Here is a 20,001-nt window from a genome sequence, read left to right on the forward strand (position 1 = left end):
ATCCATGTCCCACTGGACCAGAGAGGGGACTCACTGTGTCTGTGTCTCCCCGGACCTGAGAGGGGAGCATGATGCCTTTATCCACCAGAGCTGGGGAGGGGATCGCATTATCTGTGTCTCCCCAGACTTGGGAGGGGAGCACGTTAGCCGTATCCACCAGGATTGGAGAGGGGAGGCACAGGCTGCTTTATCCCTGTTCCTCTGGACCTGGGATGGGGGTCGCAGTGTCTGTGCCTCCCCGGAGCTGGGAGGGAAGCCTGATGGGTGTATCCACCAGGACAGGGAAGCGATCGCAGGATCCGTGTCCCCCTGGACCTGAGGGTGGAGGGGGGATCACAGTGTCATTGTCTCCCTGGACCCGAGATGGGAGTGGAACATTGATATCCGCCTGGACCCGGGAGAGAAGTGTGTCCCTCCAGACCTAGGATGGGATCGCATTCATTTATTTATCATTTATTCATTCAGTCATATTTACTGAGCACTTACTGTGTGTGAAGCACTGTGCTAAGCAGTGCCTGTGTCTCCCTGTACCAGGAAGGGTATAACAGTAGATGTCTTCCCATGTACTAAACGCTTAGTACAGTGCTCTGCACACAGTAAATGCTCAATAAATATGATTGTATGAAAGAATCCCCTGGCACCGGGGAGAGGATCGCAGTAACCATGTCCCCCTGGACCTGAGATGGGAATGGAGCATCAGTGTCCACCTGGAACCAGGAGAGCAGTGTTTTGGCTGCATCCACCTGGACTGGGGAAGAGATTGTCGTATCCATGTCCCTCAGATCCAGGAGGGGAGTGTAGCGTGGTGTCTGCAAGGACCTGGGAGAAGTGTATGGTATCTGTCTCCCCTTGGATCTGGGAGGGGAGCAGAGCATCGATGTCCACCAGGACCCGGGAGAAGAGTGTGATGCCTGAGTCCCCTGGACTGAGGACGGGAGTACAGCATCCCTGTCTGCCAGGGCCCTGGAGAAGAGTCTGGTGCCCATGTCCCCTGGACCCAGGAGAGGAACACATCATCGGTGTCCTCCTGAACATGGGAGAGAAGTGTGGTACCTGTGTCCCTGGATCCGGGTGGGATTCACAATATCTGTGTCCCCCCGGACTCGGGAGAGGAGTGTTGTGCATGTGCCCCCCTCAATCTAGGAGGGGATTGCAGGGACGGCAGTTCTGAGGCAGGGGAGGGGGTCAGAGGTCAGAGCTCTTTGGTGGTCCGTAACCATCCTTCCCTTGCATGAGGACCTTGTGGGGCACACCCTATCTGTCTGGCTGTGGTCTGGGGGTGGGATCGTGGGGATGGGAGGGATTTCTGCATGTTGGCCCCAGCCTCCAGGGTATGGGGGAACCCTCTTTCTGCCCTCCTCCTCCTCCTCCTCCTCCTCCCACCTCCCTATCCTCTTCCTCCCTGCCTTCCTTCTCCTCCCTCCTTCCCCTCCCTCCCCCTTCTTTTCAATCATTCAATCGATCGATCAGTGGTATTTATTGAGCACTTACTGTGAGCGCAGCACCATGCTAAGTGCTTGGGAAAGTACTCTCTAACCCTTCTCCCAACACCCCCACCCCCACTGATGAGACTCCAGGAGCTCCCCAGAAAATGATTCAAGAAAAGGAACCCCCTCGACATCTATCCTGTCGCTGCCCCCGACCCGAGGAGAGTTAACCTCGGGCTGCTGCTCCACGTGGGCTGGGCCATGTGGCTTCCCAAGGACCGGAGGGGGAGGGATAGAGGCCGGCGGGGTCCAGGCTAGTTCTGGGCCTCTGCAGTTGGCGTTTTGGACTAGACTTGCCCTTGGGCCTGTCTAGGCCCGCTGCCCGAGGCGGTGCTGGGGAGGTGTGTAGATGGTGGGGGGGAGAGGCATCTACTACTTGTCTCCCCCACCTGCTGCAGCTGCCAAGCCGACACCCCTCTGCCCTGCCCTGTCCCCTGCCGCCTTTCGCCTCTTTCCGGGGTTTTGCTAACTTGAGCATTGTGTCTCTCTCTCTCTCTGTTTGTTTTTAAACTGCGTCCCATGGCTGTGGCTTCTGTGGCCGTCATTCCGTGTCATCTTGTGTCGTCCCGTGGACTTGTCTCGCTCCCGTGTCGCGCCGTGGCCGTTCGCTTTCAGCTGAGGAAAGGTCCTCCCGTCCCACCTCCTCCCAAACACACTCCCTCCAAGGACATGAAGCAGGGCCACATCATCAGTCTGTTTGAGGACGGTTTTGTCCCCGAGATCAGCGTCACCACCCCATCGCAGGTTAGCATGGCTCAGCTCTGGCCCCTCTCCGCCCAGGCCCTTCCCGGGGCAGTGGTCTGAGGGCGGCGGGTTACCTCAGGTAGGTTTCGGGGGGCCGGGTCTTTGGCTGGAGAGCTCACGAGGCCAGGGGGAGAACAGGGGATCTGTTAATCGTGCTTTTTGTCAAATGTTTACTATGTGCTGCGTACTGTGCTGAATGCTGGGGGAATTATAATGCAATCAGATCAGACATAATCATTAATATTAATTATGGTACTTGTTAAGCGCTTAACTATGTGTCAAGCACTGTTCTAAGCACTGGAGTAGTTAGAAGTTAATCAGGTTGGACACAGTTCCTGTCCCGCATGGGGTTCACAGTCTTAATTCCCCTTTTACAGATGAGGGAACCGAGGGACAGAGAAGTGAAGTGTCTTGCCCCAGGTTACACAGCAGACAGGTTGGATCCAGGATTAGGACCCAGCTCCTTCTGACTCCCAGTTCTGGACTCTATCCGCTAAGCCACGCTGCTTCTCTAACCCTGTCTTGTGTGGATCTCACAGACTAAATGGGAGGGAGAACGAGTATTAAATCCCCATTTTACAGATGAGGAAACCAAGGCCCAGAGAAGTGAAGTGACTTGCCCAAGGTCACCCAGCAGGCAAGTGGGATCAGAACCCAGACCTGCCCAGGCTGCGCTGCTCCTCTCTGATGCCCCAGATGAATAAACTTGTGCAGTGTGGGGCTGGGAGTTCACTCTGGGGCCTCCGAGGGATTCATAATAATGATAATAGTATCATCGTTATTATTATTATTGTTATTATTATGGCATTTGTTAAATGCTTATTATGTTCCGGGCACTGTATTAAGCGCTGGGGTGGATACAAAGAAATTGGGTTGGACACAGTCCCTGTCCAAAGTGGGGCTCACCGTCTCAATCCCCATTTTCCAGATGAAGGAACTGAGGCCCAGAGAAATGAAGTGACTTGCCCAAGTTCACACAGCAGACAAGTGGCAGGGCCGGGATTAGAATGCGGGTCCTTCTGACTCTCAGGCCCGCGCTTTATTGTGTGCAGAGCACTGTAGGAAGCACTTGGGAGAGTACAGTCCAATAAAGTTGGTAGACAGAATCCCTGCCCTCAAGGAGCTTACAGTTTAACTCCTTTCCACTGGATTTCAAAAGCTGTGAGTGGTTAAAGGAAGCAAAAGGAAACAGATATTTACCTGTCTCCCCCTCTGGCTTGTCTGCTCCATGAGGTCAGGGATCCTGTCCACTCACTCTATTGTCTTTTACTCTCCCTTGTGCTTTGTACAGTGCTCGGCACTCGGTAAGCGCTCAATAGGTACCACTGATGGATTGTTAGTGCCTTCTGCCCTCTGGGTTGGGAGAGGGTGGACTTGCCCGCAGAAGAGCCATCTCCTGCCGGCCTCTCCCCCAAACTGGGGTCAGCAGTGGGGAGCGAGGGGTCCACTGGCACTGGGCCGCAGACTGAGGAGCCGTTGCCGTCACGGGGCCAGCCTCCCTCGCTCAGCGCCGTCAGCCAGAGCTAGACATGAGCCTGCGGGTGGGTAAGCGTTCTTGCGTGCGCGGGGCCGCGTGCCGGACTAACCACTAATGCTAACTGCTGTTCTCCCTCCTCGCTCCCCGCTGCCAAGTTTGATGCTCCCGGGCCCTTCCAGGAGCCCGCCAGCCTGCTGGATTTCGATTTTGACCCCCTCCGGCCCATCGCCAGCCCGGGGAAGGCCCCTTCCACGCCCTCGGCTCAGGTCGGTCCCTCCTGCTGCCCTGTCCTCCCCTGGCTGCTGGCCCCGAGCCCCAGGGTGGCTCAAGGGCCCGGTTACTGACCCCAAGCCCCTGGAGGTCCTAATAATAGTGGTATTTGTTTAACGCTCACTATGTGCCAGGCACTGTACTAAGCACTGGGGTCAGTACAAGTAAATAAGGTTGGACACAGTCCCTGTCCTACATGAGGCTCACATCTTCATCCCCACTTTCCAAATGAGGTAACTGACGCCCGGAGCAGGAAGTGACTTGCCCAGAGTCACACAGCAGACAAGTGGTGGAGCTGGGATTAGAACCGTTGTACCATACCTTCCCAGGCTCTTAATACAGTGTTCTGTGCTTAGTAAGCGCTCGATAAATATGACTGATGGAGAGTACGGGAGAGTTGGTGGAAATGATCCGTGCCCTCAAGGCCCTCACAGTGTGATGAGAAGCTGCAAATAAATATGCAAAACTCCTGGCTCCCTCCCCCTCCAGGACCCAATCCTTGCTGGGCCCAGATTTGGGGGTGAAGTAGCAATGGGGGCTGCAAGAGGCCTCTTGCAAGGTGAAGGTGGCCCAGCCAATCCTGTTCTCGAAATGTGTAGCCATTAGAAATTCATGATGGGAAAGTTCTGGGTTTCCAGCCAGTGAAACCATCTGGGAGAAGAGTCCAGAGCTCGCTGGAAGGGGCAAAGGGTAGGGAGCTTTTTAGTGAGCAAATAGGCATTTGTAGTTAGCTGCTAAGGGAAGGCAGAATGAGCCATCCATATACTCAGGTAGACTCCTTATTGGGGAGGACACATGCAATCGTATTTATTGAGCGCTTATTGTGTGCAAAGCAGTGTCCTGAGAGTTTCGGAGAGTACAGTGTAACAACAAACAGACATGTTCCTGCCCACAACGAGCTCACAGCCTAGAGCGGGAGACAGACATTAATATAAATAAATAGTTAAATGACATGACTCCATACCTAAAAGAGGATCGAGTACATTGCAGCAGAAGAGAGTTCAGTTAGACAAAAGGAGGAACTCCTTATCAGCGGGATGAAGCATGGGAATAGATCAGTAATCAATCAGTGGTGTTTTTGAGTGCTTACTGTGGGCAGAGCACTGGAGTAAGCATTTATAATTAATGATTATGGTACTTAAGTGCTTACTATGTGCCAAGTGCTGTTCTACGCACTGGGGTAGATACAAGTTAATCAGTTTGGACACACTCTGTCCCATATTGGGCTCACACTCTTAATCCCCATTTTTTTACGGATGAGGTAACTGAGGCACAGAGAAGTTGTGACTTGTCCAAGGTCACACAACAGACAAGTGGTGAAGCTGGGATAAGAGTACATTTGGGAGAGTACGATATAACAGAGTTGTGAACTGCATTCCCTGCCCAAGAGAAGCTCATAGTCTAGAATGGGAGATAGCTATTTAAACAAATTACAGATACGGACATAAGTAATAGTAATAATTATGGTATTTGTTAAACACTTATTGTGTGCCAGGTACTGTACTAAGCTCTGGGATGGATACAAGCAAATCGGATTAGACACAGTCCTTGTCCCATGTGGGGTTCACAGTTTCAATCCCCATTTTACAGATGAGGTAAGTGAGGAACAGAGAAGTGAAGTGACTTGGTCAAGGTCGCACAGCATTCAAGTGATGGAGCTGGGATTAGAACCTATGACTTTCTGAAGGCTCTATCCACTGCACCATGCTGCTTTCCTCCAGCTGAGTCAGTGCTGTGGGGCTGAGTGTGAGGTGAATATCAAATGCTTAAGGGGGACGGATCCAAGTGCAGGGAGTTGTGGCCAGCTCGTCTCTGGCAAAACAAAAAAAAAGTCTCAATACCTATCTCTATCAGCTGATTTCCTTCCTGGCCCAAATGACCTCCCCAGGTTCCTGCAGCCTCAGGATTTAGCGATCACTCATGCCTTTAGGCCCAACACTTAGAATATGCCGTGTTCCCTCTATGCTAACAGTCTTGACACTAACCATGTTTCTCGTTACGCTTCAGTCTCTTCCTTGGGATTTGTGGGAGGTAAGATTTGTGTGCAACCTCAGTGAACTCTGTGTCCCGCCTTTTGCATGTCCAGACCTCTTCCCATCTCCCTTCTGCCGGCACAGCGCTGACACATTATCTCATTCTTCCGTTCCCGCCTGCTCCCCCGGTTTGCCCCTCGTTTCGGTCCAGAAGGCCTACCTGCCATCTGGCTCTTGTGACTCTCTCCCTCACCATCTGTGGTTCCATCTTTCACCCCTCTCCACCCACCATCGTCTCCCGGCCGGTCAGCCACCCCCAACCTCCGCCTGTGCAGACGGAGGTGTGAGAGGGCATGGGACCTGAGGGGAGGGGAGTCCATGCCTCTAGTGAGGGGTTCCGCATAAGCCTCTCAATCACCTCCTGATAGTCCATGTACCTGGTCTTCCTTCCCCGATGCCTTTCCCTTAGTCTGAAGCAGCCTCAATCAATCAATCGATCGTATTTATTGAGCACTGACTGTGTGCAGAGCATGTCCTAAGCGATTGGGAGATTACCACACAACAGAGTAAGTAGACACGTTCCTTGCCCACCATAAGCTTACAGTCTACAGGGGATCAATCAACCAGTCAGTGGTATTTATTGAGCATTTACTGTGTGCAGAGAGCACTGTGATGATGTTGATGATGATGGTATTTGTTAGGTGTTTACTATGTGCTAAGTACTGTTCTAAGCGCCGAAAAAAAATTAAGCACTTACTATGTGCCATCACTGTTGTAAGCGCTGGAGTAGATACAAGGTAATTAGGTTGTCCCATGTGGGGCTCACAGTATTAATCCCCATTTTACAGATGAGGTAACTGAAGCCCAGAGAAGTGAAGTGGCTTGCCCAAGGTCTCACAGCAGACAGGTGGCAGAGCCGGGTATAGAACCCAAGTCCTCTGACTCCCAAGCCCGTGCTCTTTCCATTAAGCCATCCTAAGTGCTTGGGAAAGTACAGTGCAACAGACTTGATAGGCGCAATCCCTGCCCACAGGAGTTGACAGTTTGGATGGGAAGACAGACCCTAAAGTAGATTTGGGATGGGGAAAATATTATGGATATTTACTGTTATGGAAAATATGGATATTTTGGGGCTGGGATGAGTATCAGAGTGTTCAAGGGGGACCCAGCCAAGTGCACAGTTGATGCAGAGGGGAGGGTGGGTAGGGGAAATGAGGACTTAGTCTGGGAAGGCCTCTTGGAGGAGATGTGCTCTTAATAAGGCTTTGGAGGTGAAGAGAGTGGTGGTCTGTCTTATAATAATGGTGATAATTATGGTGGTTGTTAAGCGTTTACTATGTGCCAGACCCTGTACTAAGCACTGAGGTAGATACAAGTTAATCAGGTTGGACATAGTCCCTGCCCTCCATGGGTCCACAGTCTTAATCCCCATTTTACAGATGAGAAAACAGAGGCACAGAGAAGTGAAGTGACTTGCCCAAGAAGTGGGAGGGAATTCCAGGCCCAAAGCTCCTCCCTTAGAGACTGTAGGGACCTGGCTTCAAGTGCTTTTATTGATGGATGGATTGATCTATTGATTATTGTGCTCCCAGACACTGTGGAGAGAACACCACAAAGAAATGAGGTGTTCTCTGCCCTTGGGGGGCTCATGCTCTAACTGGCAGAAATCCCTCCTCGGGTCTGGGGTTTTGCAGCTTGGCCTGTGACTACCCAGGCAGAGGGAGGTTTGGGGAGAGGCTTGGCCGGGTCTTCGATACTTCCGGAAATGGTTATTCCCCTGTGCATTCTCCTGATGGTGGATGTGTCCCCGGTAGTGTCTTTTGTTTTTCCACAGGGAAGGCCTCTGCAAACCTGTAGCCGAGGTCGAGGGCCCGCAGGAAGCGGGACTTCACCCCCAGCTCCGCTGCCCTCCGTCAATTGCTGGTGGGGGGATGGGGAAGGGAATGTCTTCTCTGTCTGCCTTGCTGTGACACCCCCTCTCCCCCCCACGCTGGCAGAGAGTGCATGGAGGGGGTGGGGTGGGACCGGGGCAGGGGGCAGTGGAGGGAGGTTTACTAGTGGAGGTGGCTTGGCCCTGCAGTATGTAGCCAGGAAGGGAGGATAATAATAATAATAATTATGGCATTTATTAAGTGCTTACTATGTGCAAAGCACTGTTCTCAAAGCTGGGGAGGTTAAAAGGTGATCAGGTTGTCCCACCGGGGAGTCACATTCTTAATCCCCATTTTACAGATGAGGTAACTGAGTCACAGAGAATAATAATAATGTTGGTATTAAGTGCTTACTATGTGCAAAGCACTGTTCTAAGCGCTGGGGAGGATACAAGGTGATCAGGGTGTCCCACAGGGGGCTCGCAGTCTTAATCCCTATTTTACAGATGAGTTAACTGAGGCACAGAGAAGTTAAGTTACTTGCCCAAAACCACACAGCTGATAAGTGGCAGAGCCAGGATTTGAACCCATGAACTCTGACTCCCAAGCCTGTGCTCTTTCCACTGAGCCACGCTGCTTTCCCAATAATAATAATGGCATTTATTATGCGCTTACTATGTGCAAAGTACTGTTCTAAGCGCTGGGGAGGTTACAAGGTGATCAGGTTGTCCTACAGGGGACTCACAGTCTTAATCTCCATTTTACAGATGAGGTCACTGAGGCACAGAGAAGTGAAGTGACTTGCCCAAAGTCACACAGCTGACAATTGGCGGAGCTGGGATTTGAACCTCTGACTCCAAAACCTGGGCTGTTTCCACTGAGCCATGGTGGGGGGGAAGGTGGAGGGCAGTTTTGGACAGCCCAGGCAACTTGAGGCAGGATGCAGTGTGAAGAAAGCCCCCAGAAAGGACAGGGGCAGGGCCGGCTCCACATGGGGGGCCAGTTAAGGGGTGGCTTCAGAGTGCGTTGGGGGACAGTGGGGCTGGGCGGTACTGGCTGATAAATTGTCAGCATCCAGCCTCCCTCTGTATAGCAAGGGGGCAGTGGGAGGAGCCCTGAGGCGGTGGGGTTCCTGGGGTAGGGCTTGGGCAGACGGCTGGTGATTGTGGTCACGTAACTATGTGCACTCGGCCTGATGTGATGATGTCACACGGAACCAGGCCTGGGCTGGAGGTTTTACAAGAAGGCACTCACTCTATCCCCTTTAACTTCTCCCATAGCTCTTAAACTTCTCTTAGCCCCACCATTTCCCCTCAGTTCCCTCCCTCGAATCCATCCAGCAATCAATCAGTCCATCAGTGGTATTACTGAGGGCTTACTATGTGCAAAGTGCTGTCTTAAGTGCTTGGGAGAAAGCGGTACAACAGAATTAGCAGACATGTTCCCTGCCCAAAGCGAGCCTACAGTCCAGAGGGTAGAAGGCCCTATCCTACCTTCCCAGCCTCACCCACTCATCCTCTATCTAACCCCTCCCCCATCACCTCCCCTACAGCCACAGCCAAGTGCAGCCTGTGGACCCCCTGCTCCATCATGGGGAAGCTTCCCTCCATCCTTGACCTGTTCCCGATCCAGTCACTGCTCCTCCTCGTCATCACTGAATCCTGGCTCTCCCCAGATGATGCAGTCTCCCCTGCCGCTCTCTCTAAAAGGAGCCCCATCTTCTCCCGCTCCCCAAGATTCACTGGGAAAGGAAAAGGTGTCGGCTTCCTTTTCATGCCCCAATGCCACTTTCACACCATCCAACTTCCCCAGCCCTCTCTTCCCCTCCTTTGAAGCCTACATCATCCACCTCTTAACACTTACACCAATTACTGGTCACAGCCATCTATTGCCCCCCCAGGCCCCATCTCCAATTTTCTGAACCATTTTGATCCCTTTCTCACATTCCTTCTCTTCTCTCCTTCCCTACATCGTGGGGACTTCAATATTCACATGGATGTTCCCTGATGACCCTTTCTCTGCCCACTTCCTCTTATTTTTGACCTCCACTGACCTTCTTCTCCTCCTCCTCTTCCTCCTCTAACCAGGGGGCCCCAGAGTCTGAGTGGTCGAGATATTTATTGAGTGCCTTTGGAATGTCTGTACAAAGCCCTTGGCACAGATGCACAGAACATATTCCTTACCCACAAGGAGCTTCCACTCTTATGGGGACCAGGCTGACTGAAGTTCACAACCAGTAAGGCCTTGCCCAACACACCAAGCTCTAATAATCATAATAATTAATATACTTGTGTGCTGACTCTACTAAGTGCTGGGGTAGATACATGATACTGAGATTGGACACAGTCCTAGTCTCACAAGGAGCACTTAGTCTGTGAAGGACGGTGAGCAGGGATCTTAACCCCTTTTACAGATGAGGAGGAGACCAAGGCCTGGAGAGGGTAAGTGACTTGTCCAGGGTCACACAGCATGCCACTCCAGTGCTCAGATGAGAATCCAGGTGTCTGACTCCCAGCAATGTGATCTTTCTCCTGGGCTATACCTGCCTTCAGACTATATAGCTTCAAAATTACTTTGGGAAATAGCCCAAAATGAAAGCCTGGGGCCCAGGCTTCCTGTCTGGGCAGTTAGGCAAGAAAGTAGCCAGGCTGAGGCTGGGCTGAGCTAGGCTGGGCCGGGGGCCGGGCCAGGCTGGGCATGGTACAGGGAGTGACGCGAGCTGGGATGTGTGGTTTCCTGGGGTCTCGAGCTGAGGATTGCCGTGACTCTGGTTGCCCGTGCAGCACCGTTGGTAGCCCAGCAGCCTGGGGAGCGGGGCCCTGGCCCCACCTTTGTCTGTCTCTATGGCGCGGTGAACATTACGTCTATTTCCGGGGGACACCCTTGTCCCAGCGCGAGCTCCTCACTTCTCTGCTCTGTCCCCACCCTGTTGGACGATGCATTGCTCATGTCTTTTATGTCTTCTTCTTATACCCTTGCCCACCACCATTCTCCTCCTTTACTGTCCTTCTCCTCCTCCCCCTTCTCCTCCTCCTCCTACTTCTCTTCCTTCTCTTATTCCTCTCCTCTTCCTTCTCTTCTACTCTTCCTTCTCTTCTACTCTTCCTTCTCTCCTCTTCCACTCTTCCTTCTCTCCTCTTCCTTCTTCTTCTCCTCGTCCACTTCCTTCTCCTCCTCCTCCTCATCCTCCTCCACTTCCTTCTCTTCCTCCTCCTCTTCTTCCTTCTACTCCTCCCCTTCTTCCTCCCTTTTCCTCCTCCCCCTCCTTCTTTTCCTTCTGTTCCTGTTCTTCCTCCTTCCTTCTCTTTTACTCTTTCTTCTCTCATTCTCTCTTCTTCCTCTTTTCCTTCTCTCCTCTTCCCCTTTTTCTTTTCCTTTTCTTCTATTTCATCTCCTCTTTTTCCATCTTGTCTCCTTTTTCTCATCTTTTCTTCCTCCTCCTTTCCTTTCTCTCTCTTTCTCATCTCCTCTTCCCCTTTTTCTTTTCCTTTTCTTCTATTTCATCTCCTCTTTTTCCATCTTGTCTCCTTTTTCTCATCTTTTCTTCCTCCTCCTTTCCTTTCTCTCTCTTTCTCATCTCCTCTTCCTTCTTTTCTCTTTTCCCACTCCTTCCATATCCTCTTTTTCTCTCTTCTCTTCCTCTCTGCCTTTCTCTTCTTTTCTCCCTCTGCTTTCTCTTCTCTTCTTCCTTCTCCTCTCTCTCTCCTCCTCTTTGCTTCCATCTCCTCTTCTTCCATGTCCATTTCTTTCTCCTTTTTCCTCTTCCTTCTTCCATCTCGCCCTCTTTTTTTCCTTCTCTCCCCTTCTCTCCTCTTCTCTTCCCTTTCTCCCCTTCTCTCCCATCTCCCCTTCTCTGCCTTCTCTCCTTCTTCTCTTCCTTTCACCCCTCTTCTCTTTCTCGTCCCTCTCTTCTCTTCTTCTTTTTCCTTATCTTCTCTTCATGCCCCTCCTCCTTCTGTACCTGCTCCCCTTCTTCCCCTCCTCTCCCTTTTCCTGCACTAACTTCGAGGGTGCCAAGAGCTCAGCCAGCAGTATGCAGTCTGTGGATATGTTCTCGGCCGATGATAACACAAATGATAGTGCATTTGCCGTGGACTGGCCCAGCCAGACCACCGAGCCCAAGCCCACCCAAGTAAGTGAACTCTACGTCGATCCCGATTCCGGGACCCGCCTTTGACCATGCAGATGCGGTGGAGATGGAGTCCATGGGGCATCATACGTTCAGGCAGAGAAAATGCACCAGAGGTTGTATTTTACCAGGTGTACTGTCAGTAAGGATTAATGAATTCTGATATGAATTCATGAATGATAATGATGAATAATGAATTTTTCTGATGACAGGATAAATACTGTGGGAGCAACAGAAATGAATTCGTCCTAATGAAACATCAAAGTCCTTTGTGGCTGCTCTTGGCTACTGTATGTTTATTGGATCCCTAATCATCAATCAGTGGTATTTATTGAGGGCATCTTTTGGGCGGAGCACTGCATTCAGTCCTTGGGATAATCCTGTATTTGATTTACGGTCTGCTGGAGTTTAGGTACGGTGAAATTTGGTATAGAGAGGTGACTGATTGCTTGATTGCCTTAAGAAGGTGCCGAGTGGGGCAGTTTGTCATATGCTGGGTGCTTTTGGTGCCCCAGACCTTCTGGGGAGAGGGCAGAGGGAGGTGGTTCCTCCCCGCTGGTCCTGCCTGGCCTGGTTGTCCCTTGGGCAGCAGGTGCAACCATGTCTGGCTCGGTGACTGCAACCCTCTGCAGGTGGCTGCATTGCTGCAGGTTTTAGCCTGCAGGGAGGTTGCAGGGCCCCGGCCACTGAGGCATCTCTCTATTTTTCAGTATTTGTTAGGTGCTTACTATGTGCCAGGTACTATACTGAGTACTGGGGTAGATACAAGTTCATAACATTGTCCCTGTCCTGTGCAGGGCTCACAGTCTTAATCCCCATTTTACAGATGGGGTAACTGAGGCTCAAAGAAGTGGAGTGATTTGCTCAAGGTCACATCGCAGACAAGTGGAGGAGCTGGGATTAGAAGTCAGACCCAGACCCAGACTCTATCCACTAGGCTACACTGCCTTCTCTCCTCAGGAAGACTGTAAGGAAAATGAATTTAGCAGTCATCTTGTTGGGAATGTTCAGCCCAGAGGAAGAGGGCTGGACAAGATAACCTCTCCCAGGTTCTGGGGGCCGTTTGCCTGGTGGCTGTGGAAGATGAGTTGTTTGCCAGGTCAGTAGGCCTGGGGATTTAAAAGAAAGGACTTGTGGTTTTTGACCTGAGCAAAACGGAGTGGAGACGGAATTGCAGGTAGTCTGTCAATTAGTTGTATTTATTGAGTGTCTCGTGTTGCAGAGCATTAAACTAAGCAGTTGGGAGAGTACAATAGAGTTAGTAGATATGATCCATGTCCTCAAGGAGCTGGCAGTCTACTAATAACAGAGCACTGTACTAAATGCTTGGGAGAGTACAATTAAATTAGTAGACACCATCCTTGTCCTCAGGAAACTTGTAGTTTACTGTGTGCAGAGCGCTGTACTAAGCACTTGGGAGAGTCCACTAGAGTTAGTGCACATGATCTCTGCCCGCTAGGAGCTGACAGTCTACTTTATGCAGAGCACTACTTGAATGAATGAATGAGTGTATATAGTAGTGTTGGTCGACAATCCCTGACCTCCAGGAGCTGACAATTTAGCGGAAGTTGGGTGCTGAAATAAATCAGATAGGAGGAAGACGACAACCTGGATATGTAACTGAATTAGCGCTTTATAGCAAGCAAAAACTAATCAGAGGAGGCTCGGATCTGGTTGGGTTTGGTTTGGAGGACCTTGATGAACTCTGACCTTCTGCGAAGTCATTTTGGATTTCCTGCCCATAATCTCCATTCCTTGGGATGGGTGGGTTGGTGGGTGAAGCCCCGTGGCTCCCCTGGGGTAGCTTAACTGTTAATCTGGACCGAGGCAGGGAGTGGACGGAATGACCTCTTGAGGTCAACTGCAACTGAACCGTTCGTGATCCTGTGGTTTCTTAGGCACCGCTGGGCCTGCAGTTTGCGGCCTCCTGCCTCCTGCTCCCTCCCCCGGAAATTCTGGGAGCTGGCCTGTTGCCCCTGAGCCCCGAGAGGAAGAAGGAGGAGGAGGAGGAGGCGGGGACCAGCCTTGATGAGCTGCTGCTCCAGACGAGGGCCCTAGAGGGATGGTTTGGCGGCTGAGACTGGGGCCTGGCCTGAGCGGGGCCCTGCCTTGGGTCCAGGTGATATCTGACCTCCAACCCCTCATTTGAGGAGGGTCGAGGCGGGCCGTGACCCCCGGCTGACCTTTGTGTTGCAGCCAGCAGACGTGGCAGAGGTGGGCGGCCTGGAGGCAGCGGTGAAAGCTGAAGATGCGAAAGAGACAGCGGCGATCGACTCGGCCTCTGTAAGACCGTGGGGAAGCTCGGCCCTCGCTCCCTTTTATTTGTCTCTGTCTCTCTCTATCTCTCCCTCTCGCACCCTTGCTTCCCACCCCTCCTGCCCTTCCAGTGGTGGGTGCGGAGACTCCCTAGCCTTGCTCTGCCACTCCTCCTGCCCCCTCCTTCCCACCCCACAAGGTGGGCTGGCCAGGAGGCTGAGTGGTTGGCCGGTGCTCCTAAGGACTGGGGTTGGTGTCCAAGGCAGATCTGGGGTTCCGCGCCGCGGTTCTTCCGTCCCTCTGCCACAGTCGCCACCCTTCTCGCTGACCCCTCTGTCCTGTGCTTGTGCCCAACAGGGTGTGCCAGCCACCAAGGAGGTTGCCTTAACGGCCACGGTGAATGGTGCCCTGGAGGGCGGGGCCACATCTGAGCGAGCAGACCTGCCTCCGGGCTTCCTATTCAAGGTCAGCTGGGGGGCCTGGGAGGGGCTGGGGAGTGAGGGCTGGCCGGGGGAGGGAGGGGTAGGTAAGAGGCCAATTTCCTTCCTTCAGTGCCAGCCCCTATGAGGTTGCCCAGAGCATCTAGTCCCAGTAGCACCCAGTCCCAGCAGTGCCCAGAAAGCTGGACATAACCAGTGCCACTCACATCCAAGGCCTTTTGTCTGCCCTTGGCCCCCAGGGGTCAGGGTGGCCCTATGACACTGTTGACCTTTCCGACACCATTGACCCCATTGGCCCCCTCGATGATGCTGATCCCTCCGATCTCACTGGCCCCACTGCCCCGCTGACTCTATTGACCCCACTGACCCCCCCGACTCTGCTGACCTCACTGACCCCATGGATGACATTGACCTACTGATTCCACTGACCCCTCTGACTCCACTGTCTTCACTGACCCCATTGATGATGCTGACCCACTGACCTTGATGATGATGCCGACCCCATTGACCTCACTGGCCCCACTGACCCCATGGACGATATCAACCCACTGATCCCACGGACCTGACTGACCCTGCTGACCCCCCCCCCCCCATGCTGTTGCTGCTGACTGCACTGACCTCACTGACCTCCCGACCTGGATGCTGAGGATGCTGACCCACTGACCTGGCTGTCCCCCTGTAGGTCCAGGCCCAGCATGACTATGCGGCCACCGACAGTGACGAGCTGCAGCTCAAGGCCGGGGATGTGGTGCTTGTGGTCCCTTTTGAGAACCCGGAGGAGCAGGTGTGTGTGTGTGTCTCTGTGTGTGTGTGTGTGTGTGTGTGTGTGTGTCTGTATGTGTGTGTCTGTATCGGGGGAATCGGGTGCTGGGGAGAAGGAAAGTTGTGGGGGGCGTTGGGGTCAAGGGGAGCTGTTGCGGGGGTGGGAGGTGCTGGGAAAAGGGGAGCTGTGTGGGGTAGGGGGTATTGGGAAGAAGAGCTGTAGAGGATGGAGGTATTGGGGAGAAGAGGAGCTGTGAGAGAGGAGGGGGGTGTTGGGGCCAAGGGAGCTGAGGGAGATGAGGGGTGCTGGAGAGAAGGGGAATGGTTTTGGTGGGCGATAGAAGGGGAGCTGTGAGGGTGAGGGGTGTTGGGGGAAAAGGGGAGCTGTGGGAGCCGGGGGATTTGGGGGAGAAGGGGAAGCAGTGAGGGGGCGGGAGGTTCTGAGAGAAGGGGAAGGCCTCTTGGAGGAGATGTGCTTTTTAAAAGGCTTTGGAGGTGGGGAGAGTGGTGGTCTGTTGGATTTGAGGAGGGAGGGTGTACCAAGCCAGAGGCAGGATGTGGGCTAGGGGTTGGTGGTGAGATAAGCGAGAACAAGGTCTTCCAGACTGTGAGCCCACTGTTGGGTAGGGACCGTCTGTATATTTTGCCAACTTGTGCTTCCCAAGTGCTTAGTACAGTGCTCTGCACACAGTAAGTGCTCAATAAAAATGATTGAATGAATGAATGAATGAACAAGGTCCAGTGAATGGGTTGGTGTTAAAAGAGCAAAGTGCGTGGGCTGGAAGACGCTGGCAGACAGCCCTCTCCCCACTCCTCCTCAGTCACCCTTTAAGCAGCATCCCTCCCAACATCCCCTCCTCACTGCAAAGCAACATAGCCCATCCGGCAGTGGTGAGAGTGGGGTCTCCGAGCCCCTCCACTCCCTCGACAATCCTCCCTTGATGCTCTGAAGCCCACAGGGCCTGCCTATTCACAGGCCTCTCTGTGGCATAAAGTTAAAAGCAACCACCCATCACCCAGGACCCAGTGCTCAGCCAGAGTGTCTCCACCAGCCCCTAATGGTATTTATTGAGCACTTTCTGCATTCTGAGCGCTGTTCTAAGCATCCCATCCGTCCCTAGTGAAGCATGCTTCTTCCAACAGAAGTAGCATGGCCTAGTGGATAGGGCATGGGCCTGGGAATCAGAAGGACCTGGTTCTAATCCACCACTTAATAATAATAATAATAGCATTTATAAAGTGCTTACTATGTGCAAAGCACTGTTCTAAGCGCTGGGGAGGTTACAAGGTGATCAGGTTGTCCCACAGGGGGCTCACAGTCTTAATCCCCATTTTCCAGATGAGGTAACTGAGGCACAGAGAAGTTAAGTGACTTGTCCAAAGTCACACAGCTGACAGTTGGCGGAGCTGGGATTTGAATCGCGGACCTCTAACTCCAAAGCCCGGACTCTTTCCACTGAGCCATGCTTGTCTGTCAAGATCTTGTGTGAGATCTTGGGCAAGTGACTTCCACTTCTCTGTGCCTCAGTTCCCTCATCTGTAAAATGGGGATTAAGAGTGTGAGCCCCATGTGGGACAGGGACTGTGTTCAACTTGATTACCTTGTATCTATTGCAGTGTTTAGAACAGGACTCGACATATATTAAGCACTTAACAAATGCCATCATTATTATTATTTCTTATCACACAATTGATGAATGGTATTTATTAAGTGCCTTCTGCATTCTGAGCACTGTCCTAAGCATCCCATCCATCCCTAGGGAAGCATACTTCTTCCAACAGAAGTAGCATGACTTAGCGGATAGGGCATGGGTCTGGGAATCAGAAGGACCCGGGTCCTAATATGCCACTTGTTTGTGGTGTGAGCTTGGGGAAGTCACTTCACTTCTCTGTGCCTCAGTTCCCTCATCTATAAAATGGGGATTAAGACTGTGAGCCCTATGTGGGACATGGACTGTGTCCAATCTGATTAGCTGGTATCTACCCTAGGGCTTAGTTCAGTGGCAAGTAGTAAGTGCTTAACTATATAACTAATAGTTGAGGACCTTTTCTCCCTCCTACTTAGACCTGCTGATGTTGTATCTGCCCCAGCGCTTAGTACAGTGCTTGGGCCATAGCAAGAGCTTAGCAAAAGCCACAATTATTATTTTTTTATTATTATTTCTTTGTCCCTGGTCCCTCGCACCCTGATCCCAGGGGCAGGCAAGTTTCTTATTTCTGACTGGGCTATACTCTTGGTCAGTGAACTGTGGGATATTGGGAATTGCTCCTGACTACCACCCTTGCCTGCTTCTCACCCACAATCCACTGCATTGGCTCCATTTGGGCTCTGTTTTTCTGGGCCCCGGCGCACGTTCCTCAGAGAGGTCCCGGGTAGTCAGGCAGCTCCCCTTGGGCCTGGAATGTGGTCCTTCGAACACCTTCAACACCTCGCTTCCTCTAAAATGCCTTCCCTCACTCGGTGTTGTTTTGTGAGATTTGTGGGACCTCTCCCCTTCTGCAGGTAAGATAATGGAGAATCGGTCCCTTCCGCAGTGCAGATAATGGAGAATCAGTCCCTTCATCCTGAGGAGGGGGAGGGGGGGCAGCTCGAGACATTGGAGAAGTTGCTTCTGCGGTGATCGCTCCCCGGTCTCATTCAGGTTGTCAGCCCTGCCGGGGCTGCGGGCTGTAAGGGGTGTGTGTGTGGTGTGTGTGTGTGTGTGTGTGTGTGTGTGTGTGTGTGTGTGTGTGTGTGTGTGTGTGTGTGTGTGTGTTGGGGTGAAGGGGTACTGACTCCCTGCCTGCTGCCCCTTCTCTCCGCCACCGCCCCCAGGATGAAGGCTGGCTCATGGGCATCAAGGAGAGTGACTGGCAGCAGCACAAGGAACTGGAGAAATGCCGAGGCGTCTTCCCTGAGAACTTCACGGAGAAAGTGCAGTGAGACACGACCGCAGCGGGCCTCCCTTCCCTCTCCGCCGGGGCGGCGTAGCCTTTTCCGGAAAACGTGTGTCTTTTGGTTTTTTTTTTTAAGGAAAAAAAGCAGAAATTTTTAAAAAAAGGGAAATACAGAGAAGGAACGGAAACCTTGCCACGTTCAGTCCAAGGTGTGGTTCTTTTCAAAGAGCAGAGAGTTAGAAGTCCAGTGAATTGACAAGTGTTCTCCAGGTCCCATCTAGCGGTAGTTTTTTGGGTTGAAAGAGCCACGTCCCCGTTTCTGTCTTCACGAGCATGGGAGCCGCCCTGAGTTCTGTGTGGTTCTTAACCCTCTTGTGTCTGCTGGAGTTTTGGGTGGGAGTCCGGCCGGACATGGGGAATCTTCTTGGCCGCTGACCTCTCCCCACTGAGTCCAGCGGCTTTGGCCGGCTCACCCCAGGCCGCGATGTCTGCCGGAAACTGGATCCAGCCCGTTTTTGGCTCCCTCGGATCGACCGCCTGTTGTGCTGTTTGAAAATAAACCTGCGTGTACCGTGTTCAAAAACATATAATGTGTGGATCTTTTTTCCTTCTCTTCCTTTCCCTTGAAAGTGTCAAGCGAACTGTGTTGTTTGACGTTTCACGCCGGAAAAAGGGAAGGAGAAACCAGCGAGGAATGGTGACCGTGAGGCGGGAAGTGTCTAAATGGCTTGTTGCCCAAGCCCGGCTCTCCAAGCCCGCTCTGCCCTCCCATCGCCTCTGCTCCCTCATGCCCAGCGGGGGCACCTGTGGCTGAAAGACCTGCTAGGGAATCCCACTCACCTGCCTCTTGGGCAAAGCGAGCGGAGGCAGAAGCTGGGCAGGGCCGCAGGGGCGGAGGCAGCGGAGATAGTTTCCCCCTCGATCCCACCGTTCTGAGGCTCGCCGTCCAGGCTGAGAGAAGAGAATGGTTTGCTGGGGGAAGCTGGCCTGGGAAGCACAGAACCACTGTCGATCCTGGCTCTCTCCCCTGAGGGGAATTCCGGGCCCGGACGATCCGTCGAGGAGGAGAGAACGTGGAAGTCTTTCCCACGCTGGATGTGGTGGCGGTGGAATCAGGTTACAGCTCAGGGTCCGGCTGGGGGGTCGAAGGGGAGCAGTCCACTCTCCCCTGCACTGAAGATCTGGCGTTTTGAAGCCGACTTGCTGCCGAAGCCCAGAGGACCCTGCTTGGCACAGCCGGGGGCTTCTGGTTCCCAAGGCTGGGAGGGAAGTCTCTACAGTTGCTACTTGGGGCTGGAGTAAACCTAGCCAGCAAATCAGGTTTCTCACATTTTGAACCCTCTCCCCCTCCAGCCCTCCGGCCCCCAACCTCATCTCCTTTATTTCTTTTATCTTTTTTCTGTTCTCTTTCTCTCGCTTTTTATCCTCTCTTGCTTTCTTTTTATCTCTTTCCCTTCCCTTCTGCTTGTATTCCCCTTTCTTCTCCTTCCTTCCCCACTTCTCTCCCAGTCTCTTGCCCTCTCTCCCCCTCTCCTCTCCTTTCTCCTTTTGAGGTAAATTCTTCCTTTACCTGGAAAAGTCTATTCAATTATTTTGTCTTCTGCTTTAAAAGGATTCAATAGCCCTACTACTTCAACCCTTTCCAACCAAGACAGTTTGATCAGCATTCTGACCCAAGTGGAAAAGACTCCTGATTTGACTTCCTGTTCTAATTT

The 20,001-nt window shown here is 52.5% G+C and overlaps 1 protein-coding gene across 10 annotated transcripts in view; it reads left to right on the forward strand.

Moving 5' to 3' along the window:
- The window catches only part of BIN1 (bridging integrator 1), a 157,721-nt gene extending 138,850 nt beyond the window's left edge, over positions 1–18,871 (forward strand). For 3 of the 10 annotated variants that reach the window (XM_038760929.1, XM_038761090.1, XM_038760855.1), the window contains 8 exons: positions 2,103–2,231; positions 3,864–3,974; positions 5,986–6,009; positions 11,832–11,954; positions 14,148–14,234; positions 14,565–14,672; positions 15,330–15,431; positions 18,225–18,871. In XM_038760929.1, the coding sequence (XP_038616857.1) occupies positions 2,103–2,231; positions 3,864–3,974; positions 5,986–6,009; positions 11,832–11,954; positions 14,148–14,234; positions 14,565–14,672; positions 15,330–15,431; positions 18,225–18,332 (792 nt within the window). In that variant the 3' untranslated portion in view covers positions 18,333–18,871. The remainder of the gene's footprint in view (positions 1–2,102; positions 2,232–3,863; positions 3,975–5,985; positions 6,010–11,831; positions 11,955–14,147; positions 14,235–14,564; positions 14,673–15,329; positions 15,432–18,224) is intronic. The other 7 variants (XM_038761331.1, XM_038761409.1, XM_038761482.1 and 4 more) reach the window with 5 other exon arrangements.
- The last annotated feature ends 1,130 nt before the right edge of the window (positions 18,872–20,001 follow it).

This window comes from Tachyglossus aculeatus, chromosome 1, assembly GCF_015852505.1.
Source record: "Tachyglossus aculeatus isolate mTacAcu1 chromosome 1, mTacAcu1.pri, whole genome shotgun sequence".
Classification (NCBI taxonomy): domain Eukaryota; kingdom Metazoa; phylum Chordata; class Mammalia; order Monotremata; family Tachyglossidae; genus Tachyglossus; species Tachyglossus aculeatus.